At 41.0% G+C, this 9,762-nt stretch overlaps 1 protein-coding gene and 4 non-coding genes across 5 annotated transcripts; all 5 read left to right on the forward strand.

The window, feature by feature from the left end:
* The first annotated feature begins 3,518 nt into the window (after positions 1-3,518).
* EIF4A2 (eukaryotic translation initiation factor 4A2) lies at positions 3,519-9,053 on the forward strand. Its single transcript, XM_007935988.2, has 11 exons — positions 3,519-3,547; positions 4,369-4,414; positions 4,498-4,630; positions 4,910-5,049; positions 5,805-5,973; positions 6,074-6,183; positions 6,398-6,541; positions 6,831-6,968; positions 7,213-7,302; positions 7,540-7,619; positions 8,909-9,053. Exons 1-11 carry the CDS (start codon positions 3,519-3,521, stop codon positions 9,051-9,053), a joined length of 1,224 nt encoding a protein of 407 aa, XP_007934179.1.
* Positions 4,739-4,807, forward strand: LOC122149582. The gene has a single exon (XR_006163220.1). It is a non-coding gene; the product is annotated as a small nucleolar RNA SNORD2 (small nucleolar RNA).
* Positions 6,580-6,757, forward strand: LOC122149579. Its single transcript, XR_006163217.1, has one exon. It is a non-coding gene; the product is annotated as a small nucleolar RNA SNORA81 (small nucleolar RNA).
* On the forward strand, positions 7,017-7,149 carry LOC122149571. Its single transcript, XR_006163210.1, has one exon. It is a non-coding gene; the product is annotated as a small nucleolar RNA SNORA63 (small nucleolar RNA).
* On the forward strand, positions 7,337-7,476 carry LOC122149574. Its single transcript, XR_006163212.1, has one exon. It is a non-coding gene; the product is annotated as a small nucleolar RNA SNORA4 (small nucleolar RNA).
* Positions 9,054-9,762: the final 709 nt, after the last annotated feature.

A 9,762-nucleotide genomic window follows, 5' to 3' on the forward strand; every position in this document is an offset into this window, starting at 1 on the left:
CTCCCTAATGTGTGTTACATGGGTGTGTGTGATTTACGTGGGCTTTTTATGTATGAAAAAAAATAATTCCTTGGTCCTCTGGTAAATATTGCCTAATATTTGCTAAAGGGACCAAAGATGTACCAATGTTAGATGGGCTTAGAATGATCTGCTGTGGCTACTGAAGAGCAAAACTAAACTAAGTGGCTCACACTGGGAAAGAATCTTTGATTTTTAGTATTATTTGCTGTATAAATGATCTCACACACTCCAGATTGACACAGAAACATTTATAATTGACTTTGAGAAGGGTATCTAGTTTTAGATCCCAGGCAAGTAGAAAAGTGTATCTTTTCAAGGAAGGTAAAATGCAAATGTGGTTAAGCACAGCTTTTTTTAGAAACATATTGTAGGGCTGTAGGCAAAGTGGGCCTGGTATTGACTATTATGAAGCTTTCTTACCTAGAATTCCCTTCAGCACTTATAACTTAAGCCCTAGAGTTTACCATACTATACCAGTATGGAGGAATTGACTAAACCATGGTGACAGAATAGGACTGTGCGCCCTATGGTTTTTAATGGCTGACTTTTGAGAAGCAGATCACCAAGCCTTTCTTCTGAAGTGCAAGCTCTGTGGCACAGTGCCTAAGGCATCTGACTGCTAGCCAGAAGGCTGGTGATTCAAACCCACCAGCCACTCCTCGGAAGGAAGGTTGAACAATCTACTTCAGTAGTGATACTGCCTTGGAAACCCAAGGAGGGGTCGCTATGAATTGAGTCTGACTCGATGGCAGGGCATTTGGTTTGGTTTCTTCTGAAGTACTTCTGAACCTCTCATCTTTAACAGCCAAAGCATTAGTACCACCCAGGGGCTCCACCCTAGAGTTTGTTATTGTTGTTGTTATGTACCTTCCAGTTGGACCCAACTCATAGCGACCCCTCCTTGGGTTTCCGAGGTGCTACCACTATGGAAGTAGATTGCCCAACCTTCCTTCTAAGGAGTGGCTGGTGGGTTTGAACCACCAGCCTTCTGGCTAGCAGTCAGATGCCTTACACTATGCTATCAGAGGGAGCTCTGGTAGCATAGTGCCTAAGGCACTTGACTGCTAACCAGAAGGCTGACGGTTCAAACCCACCAGTCACTCCTCGGAAGGAAGATGGGACAATCTACTTCCGTGGTGATACTGCCTCGGAAACCCAAACAGAAGTCGCTATGAGTCGGGTCCAACTCAACTGCACGTAACAACACCACAACAACATGCTATCAGAGCTCCTAGAGTTTGTTGTTAGTTACCATTAAGTTGATTCTGACTCTAGGCGACCCATGTGTGAAGTGCAGAAGTGCTGCATAGGATTTTTAAGGCTGTGACCTATTGGAAGCACACTGTCAGGCTTCTCTTCCACGAGTCTCTAGGTTGGTTCAAACTGTCAACTTTTTGGCTACTTGACCAGTGCATAACCATCCGTATTACATTTAGCCCTTATTTCCTTTTAAGAGACCTTTGGAAATCCCCCCAAAGCATCTAGCAGTACTGCTAAACCTAAAGAAAACACTCAACAGTTAAGAATTATTTGCTGATTGATATTACCCTATAAACTCAAGTGAATGCAAATGCTTGGCCACTTTTCTGATTTAATGTTGTCTTTAATTTCCATTTTTTTTTTTTTTTCTTCCAGTAGACTCTGAATGAGACAATAAGAATCTCTGACTACCACACTCAGAAATGTCTGGCGTCACCTCAAATCTGCATTTGAGTATTGCAGGGGGTGGTGGATGAGAAGCAGTATCACTAGACTTAAGAGCCAAGTCAACTTTGTCATTTTAGTATTTTAACTTTTGTCACATTTCCTGGCCATAATAATAATGATCATATAGTTTTCTTTCTTTTCTTTAAAGTAGCACTATAGCCAAATATCTTCTATATTATAGAGGATTACTAAAAGTACATATTTCCAGTCATTAGACTTCAGGCTACTCTCCTGAATTGAGAAAATGTTTTCCTGAGTATTAGTGATGATACCTTACAGTGTGGGTAAAAGGATTGTATTTTAAAGTTACATAACTCTATTATTTTTAAATTACTTTAACTTGGCTGGGTTGGGGCTACAGTTGAAAACCCTTGGAACTTAAAGAATCATGCAGTTTATTTAAGCAGCAAAGGTTGTACTGCTCTCAATTTCAATAAACCAGCGTTTATTAGCATTAAAAAAAAAAAAAAAAAAAGACCACAACCAAACCCACTGCTATCAATTCTGACTCAGAGTGACCTTATAGGACAGAGTATAACTGCCCCACAGGGTTTTCAAGGCTGTAAATCTTTACCACGTCACATCCTTCTCCCAGGGAGCAGCTGGCGGGTTGGAACCTCCGACCCTTAGACTAGCAGCAGCTCACTGCTTAAACCACTGCCCCCGCTCCGCTGGAAAAAGATGTGGCAGTCTGCTTCCGTAAGATTTCAGCGTTGGAAACTATGGGGTCACCAGCAGTTGGAATGTACTTGAAGGCAATGGGTTTATTATGGATAAGTAATTAAACTTCAGACATTTGAAAACACGACCAATATAGGCAGAAAGCAAAACCTATCTAGTTCCAAAGCAGCGTGTGGAGCTGTAAAAACTGGAAGCACCCATTTAGATGCCCGCATTATAAGGACAATTGCTCTTCCTTAACTTTTATCCATTTGCAAAAGTTTATAATGATAATTCTAATTATCAAGTAAACCTGCTAAGATAGGTTAAAATTATTACCATTAATTTTAAAAGAGCAAGAGGAAACCAGAAGCAACATGAAAATAGTTGGCTAGTCCAGAAACACTTGCAAATGACACCATACTTTTTTTTTCTCGCCTTGTAAAACGTAATGATAAACCGGGTTTTCCGGGACGTGCTAGGTTACCACCTTTTCCCTACCGGGAACTTCACAAGTTCAAGACCTGAATGGATGTTAAACGATCGGGATAAAGGCCAGGTGGCTCTTTAGCGTCAAATTAAATGGCGGTACCAACAGGCGAATAACCCAATTCCCCTCCAGCGCAGAATGTAGACTTCCCGACGCTCCGACACCCGAGGGCAGGCCGCGAACTGCGAGCTAGAACCCACTTAACGAGGGGGAACCCCGGGTCGACTAGCGCGCAAAGCGCCCCAGGCTGCGCCTCCCAGAGTTTTGCCCTGTCTCCCCGGGCCCGCCTCTGCGTCAGGGACACGGAAACCCCGTAGGAGCAGGGCGGGCGGGGAACGCGATTCTTGGAGTTCTCCTGCTGCAATATTCTTCCGCTGTACATTAAAGAGTCCCAGCCCTTCCCCAGGGTCCTGGAATTTCCAATTCCCCTGAATTATCAAGGAATCACAAAATTTGGATTTTCTCATCAACTTGCACAAGCTTTTATTTGAGGTAATGACCTCAGGATTAAAATTTCGTGTCCGATCGAAGATCGAGAGAAAATTCCTCCGCAGGAAACGGGTTCCGGCCGCGAGCCTATAAAAAACGGGTGGCGCGGTACTGCTGTCTTTTCAGTCAGGCGCTGAGTGGTTTTTTGGACATGTCTGGTGGCTCCGCGGATTATAACAGGTATGGCGATTTTTCGGTGATTGTGCTTGTGGTGAAAGTCATGTGGCGCCAGAGAAGGTTGTAGCACACGGCGTGGAGGCAAGAAACTCTGGATTCATTGGTGTTTCCTTGGGGCTTAAGCACCCCTGTGTCCTTCGAGAAACTTCCATGGTGGGTAGGGCCCCAGGTTGCGGGGAGACTGGGCACAAGGGTATTTAAAGGAGTGTTTAAAAGGGTGTCTTTTCTCGAAAGACGTTCCGAAATGTCAGCCGTTTCCTTTTCCCGTGCGGAGCACGGCATTTAGCCGTGTCGCAATCCACATTCGGTACATGGTAACCGGGGCCTGGAACTTTGATGTGCGGCCAACAGCGCGAGTTGATTTCCCAGGTTTTGCTTGGGGTGGGAGAGGGTGGCAGCTGCTCCGACGCCATGGCCCGAAGACGACGGGATCGTGCGGGCAACGAGGGTCCCGGCGAACCGTTGGCATAGACCTCGCAGGGCCGCTTCGCCGCGTCAATCACCCGGCTTGCGCAGTGCGAGGGGCGGAGCTCCGGCGGGGAGCTCTCGCGAGAAGCTCCGCTGCCGAAACAGCGTCTAAAGCTGGGGCCTGCAGGACCGTGCTGTACCGTGGGACCTTTTTGGGCGCCTCACCCTGTAGGGAAGGGCGCACCCACCATTTATATTTGCTTGCTCAGAAAATGCACACATAGGGGAGGGTAACTTGGGGAAACAAGTGGCATGCCAATGTATTTGTGAAGGGCTGTAAGAAAGGTGTGGTTGAGCCCATTTAGGGTAAAGGTGGCATGGTAAAGGATTTCTAATTGCAGTATTTTCGTCAGCAGAGAACATGGCGGCCCTGAGGGAATGGACCCCGATGGTGTCATCGAGGTAAGAAATGTGTGTGGTTTTTGGAACTCTGGGAAGATGAGATTGCTACTCCTATTTATTTTTATTACTGTTTTTTTAAACAGAGCAACTGGAATGAGATTGTTGATAATTTTGATGATATGAATTTAAAGGAGTCTCTTCTTCGGGGTATCTATGCTTATGGTTTTGAGAAGCCTTCAGCTATTCAGCAGAGAGCTATTATTCCTTGTATTAAAGGTAAAGGAAAACTTTGGCTTGCTTAGAAAATGAATTGCTTTACATAGATCCTTTTCCTATGACAGGGAGAATGACCTGTGGGGGACTAGCATCTATTTGTATTTCTTAAAGTGAAATGATGGCATTCATCTTTCGGGACTGACCTGAAATGAGGAGAATACTCAATGCTGATCACTTAACGACTTGGGCATAATTGATGTTCCAAATGGAATACATGGTGTGAAGTAGAAGTGATGGTTTGATGGTGGGATCAGTAAATATGTATCCTACTTTTTTTAGGGTATGATGTGATTGCTCAAGCTCAGTCAGGTACTGGCAAGACAGCCACATTTGCTATTTCCATCCTGCAACAGTTGGAGATTGAGTTCAAGGAGACCCAAGCACTAGTATTGGCCCCCACCAGAGAACTGGCTCAACAGGTATTGATAGTGTAGTTCAAAACTGCTTGCGTGTTGCGTAGGTTTCAAAACTGAAGAATTTTAGTTAGCGTAAATTGTTCCTATCAGAGCCCTTTTAATTGTCCGTTTGTTGCTGCATGCAGGGAGTTCTGTAGGTAGTTGAACAGGAACTAGGTATGCAGATAACAGTTGTAGAGTGGTTTCCCAACAGATTGAGAAACATTTCTCTTTAGGGTGGACCAGATGTGTACCCGTTTTTAAGTCTGAAAGCAGTTGTGCAGCATGAAAACTGCAGTGACATGTTAACATTGGACTCAGTAGTTTGATGCATCTGTTGCATGCTCTTCAAAGCACACAGTTACATTGGGATTGAAGTAAATCTTTTAATAAAATAAGCTTTATTACAATAAAAACTAAGGCACAGTATACACTATGAAATTTTAAAAACCATTTTATCTAGTTGTGATTATAGAGCTGCTTTTGTTATTTACACCTTTCTACACATTGACGAATAATACAGGATACATTATTGATGTATTTTTAGCTGGTATTTGTAGGGAGACAGGATGCCTGGTTTGAATAGGTACAAGAATGAGACATTTTAAGGAAATTCTATCTTGAAACAGTTCAATCTACATTTTAAGGTTGAAAGTAGTAACGTGCTGTGCATGCATGAAGGCTGTTTGCAGATGAGCTATTTGGTATTGTTTTTTGGAATTTTAGTCAATAGAACCTGGCGATTCTGTAGGATAATAATTAGGGCTTTTGGCTTTCAGATCCAAAAGGTAATTCTGGCACTTGGAGACTATATGGGAGCAACTTGTCATGCCTGTATCGGTGGAACAAATGTTCGAAATGAAATGCAAAAACTACAGGCTGAAGCACCACATATTGTTGTTGGTACTCCAGGGAGAGTATTTGATATGTTGAACAGGCGGTATCTTTGTAAGTATTGCGTTTTTAGAGCATGATTTGGTTTTACTATTAATAACTAAGGGAAGTCAAATTGTATCCAGGAATGATGGCAGGATGTTGTTTTTCACAGCTCCAAAATGGATCAAAATGTTCGTTTTGGATGAAGCAGATGAAATGTTGAGCCGAGGGTTTAAGGATCAAATCTATGAGATTTTTCAAAAATTAAATACAAGTATTCAGGTGAGCTTTATTTTAGCCTTGTCATAGCTGGAGATAGGGTGTAATGCAGGTACTGTTAATATTATAAAAATAAAGGTTTGTAGGTTGTCGATCTGCTTCGTTGATGCGTATCTCACTAGCTCAACTTGGTAGTAAGACATTTTTCCTTCAGCATTGCTGTGAAAGCCATGTAGCGTACTTGTGTGCCAACATATAATCATTGTCTTTTTTTAAGGTTGTGTTGCTTTCTGCCACAATGCCAACTGATGTGTTGGAAGTGACTAAAAAGTTCATGAGGGATCCAATTCGAATTCTGGTGAAGAAGGAAGAATTGACCCTTGAAGGAATCAAACAGTTTTATATTAATGTTGAAAGAGAGGTAATTTGCTTAATTGCTAGACATAAATACATAGTTTTTCCTTCTTGTAAAAGCACTGTGCTAAAATTACAGAAACTAGGACCATGTTTTGGTTTTTGTAATAATGCTAGCAGAGTACACACAAGAAGAAAAGTAACTGCACTAGATCCGAAAGACTGGGGTGGACCTCTTTCTTAATGTCCAGTGTCCTTTGTCTTAAGGTTTGGTGCGATAATGTTAAGCAGCCTGCTACAATGGAGTTCTAATGAGAGTTGGAAACTAACTAACTTTCTTTCTTTAAATATTGTAGGAATGGAAGTTGGATACACTTTGTGACTTGTATGAGACACTAACAATTACACAAGCTGTTATCTTTCTCAATACAAGGCGCAAGGTGGATTGGCTCACTGAGAAAATGCATGCCAGGGACTTCACAGTTTCTGCACTGGTAAGAGTTCTATACTTAGTAGCACTAAATTGAAATGTCTTTTCATTAAAGCAGGATTTAGACTACAATATAGCTGCTGAGTGCTGTGTTGTCGTTCCCCCTGCTTACAGTAAAGTTGTTTCTTATCTATCCCTGTCTGCTGTGCTCCTGTAGCAGCCCAGGGACGCTTGGTCTCATACATATCGATGAAATTAAATATTGACTTTGATTGGTGATTCTTGAATTAAGGTTCATTAATTTGCAGCATGGTGACATGGACCAGAAGGAGAGGGATGTGATCATGAGGGAATTCCGATCAGGGTCAAGCCGTGTTCTGATCACTACTGACTTGTTGGTAAGGGAATTCCTTTCTCCTTTAAAAAAAAAAGTTACCAAAAGGTATTTTTGGGCAAGGTTTTGTTTAGTAACCTTTACCAATTTGGGCTATTTGGGAGAGTAAAGAAAAGACCACACTCCACAGTGGGCTATACCACTTAGTATAGTTTGCTACTATTTTGTGGCCTACATTATTTATGTGAATATTAACTTTTTTGTGAATTGGAATTCGACCATATACCATTTTGTATTTCAGGCTCGTGGAATTGATGTACAACAAGTATCTTTAGTTATAAACTATGACCTACCTACCAATCGTGAAAATTATATTCACAGGTGAGTAAATGGCATCTTGACTTAAAATAAGGTGAAATAAATACACATATTGCTGTGATTTTTTTTTTTTTTCCCCTGAAAGGTAACATCAAATCTGGGAATTGATTTAGTAAAATGACCTTATAACTTAAGATGGAATTAAAGTTTTATTTGGGAAGATTTAGGTTGGTCAGAACCCAGTGGGAAGACTGGTCAGATACAGTGGGAAAACAATGTGTTGCCTAAATTGTGGCGTTTATACATAGTAATTAGGTTTTAAATATGTTGGTCCTAGCTTGAGGTTTTTTTTAGTCATGTTGCTCTTGTGTCCATGTGCTTTCTTGATCATGATTCCTCTATGCTTGGGATTTTCTTGGTGTCTTCTGGTAGCAATTTGAGTGATCCCTGGTTTAGTTATAGTGGCTTTATCCCTAAATAAATTGAATTGTACTTTGTTATATGATGTAAAAAAAGACTTTTTAAAAAATACAGGAGTCGATAGCAGCAGTTGATGACGAGATGGCGCTCAGAAACGGCGTTGACGTAATTTAGGACGTGGAATCATAAGCGAAACAGCACACTGTTTGAATAAAGAGCGAGTCGGTATTTATATTTGTTTTTCTTTTGTCATGATTATTTGATATTTTAAGTTGCTCCAGTCAAGGCATTTTTTTGTGTATCAGCCTGTTAGGTGGTTTTGTATTGTCTGTTTTCTATCAGAAAGGTAGAGAGATGTTTTGGAGGTTAAACACGTTTGAGTAATTTAGTTTACAACGTGTGAGACAAACTGAGCAAAAAAGCAGTGATAAGTTTGGGTTACCATACCAAATACTTGAGTTTTCCCACTGGAAAAATGATAGGTTTCAGTGAATAGTTAACCTTGCAGCATTTACATTTACAGTTCCAGAAGTGCGTCGAAATGGATTACATAACTTCTTTTTGTTTCATCCCTGGTGTTTACATCTGTCCCAGGCTGACATCTGCTCTTGGCTGGCCCACTTTGGTATGGGCTTTAATTCACTACCCCAAACACAATACTGTCATCTGCTTTATAAAAAATAATGCTCAAGACACCTGATAAAAATCTCATTTTGCAGCCAGACAGCCTTTGTGAATCCCTTTGGCACTAACTGCAAAGGAAGACTTTCTCCTCTAGATATTTTGAATAGCAGCTAGTGCTCCAATTAGAAGCACGAACTATAACCTTGGTAAAAGTAAACAGCAGCTGATGGTTAAACAAGTGGATCGGCATGTGCAGTGTTTGAGAAGTAATATTCTGATGGCTGATTTTTTTTTTCCCCCCTACACAGAATTGGCAGAGGGGGTCGATTTGGGAGGAAAGGTGTGGCTATAAACTTTGTTACTGAAGAAGACAAGAGGATTCTTCGTGACATTGAGACTTTCTACAATACTACAGTGGAGGAAATGCCAATGAATGTGGCTGACCTTATTTAATTCCTGGGATGAGATAGTTCTGAATGCCGTGCTCGCTGTTGCTGAATAGGCGATCACAACGTGCATTGTGCTGCTTTCTTTGGGAATATTTGAATCTTGTCTCAATGCTCATAACGGATCAGAAATACAGATTTCGATAGCAAAGCGACTTTAGTCGTGAGCTCTTGTGAGGAAAGTCACTGGCTTTATCCTCTTTAGAGTAGACTGTTGGGGTTGGGTATAAAAAAGATGGGGTCTGTAAAATCTTTCTTTCTTAGAAATTTATTTCCTAGTTCTGTAGAGATGGTTGTATTAGATGTTCTTTATCATTTAATAATATACTTGTGGACTAAAAGATATAAGTGCTGTATTAAATCAGCCAATTATGTTAAACTAGCATATCTGCCTTTATTGTGTTGTCATTAGCCTGAATAGAAAGGCCTTTAAGACTGATTTTTTTTTTTTCTAGAAAGCATTTGAATGCATTTTGTTTGGTATTGTATTTATTCAATAAAGTATTTAATTAGTGTTAAGTGTGAACTGGACCCTGTTGCTAAGCCCCAGCAAGCGATCATATCCTAGGTAGGGTTAATCCCCCAGTAAAATTGCCATATTGCACATGTCTTAATGAAGTTTGAATGTTAAATAAATTGTATATTCACTTTAAAGTTGAATTTGGGTCATTTTTTAATACCATAACATAACAGTTAAGCACATTGAACAACAGTGA

This window comes from Orycteropus afer, unplaced genomic scaffold, assembly GCF_000298275.1.
Source record: "Orycteropus afer afer isolate SDZICR_OR568_19922 unplaced genomic scaffold, OryAfe1.0 scaffold00032, whole genome shotgun sequence".
Taxonomy (NCBI): domain Eukaryota; kingdom Metazoa; phylum Chordata; class Mammalia; order Tubulidentata; family Orycteropodidae; genus Orycteropus; species Orycteropus afer.

Coding starts and splice junctions, on each gene's coding strand:
- EIF4A2 (XM_007935988.2), top strand. CDS start 3,519: ATGTCTGGTGGCTCCGCGGATTATAACAG. Junction 3,548..4,368: donor GGCTCCGCGGATTATAACAG/GTATGGCGATTT, acceptor TTTCGTCAGCAG/AGAACATGGCGGCCCTGAGG. Junction 7,303..7,539: donor TGATCACTACTGACTTGTTG/GTAAGGGAATTC, acceptor TTTGTATTTCAG/GCTCGTGGAATTGATGTACA.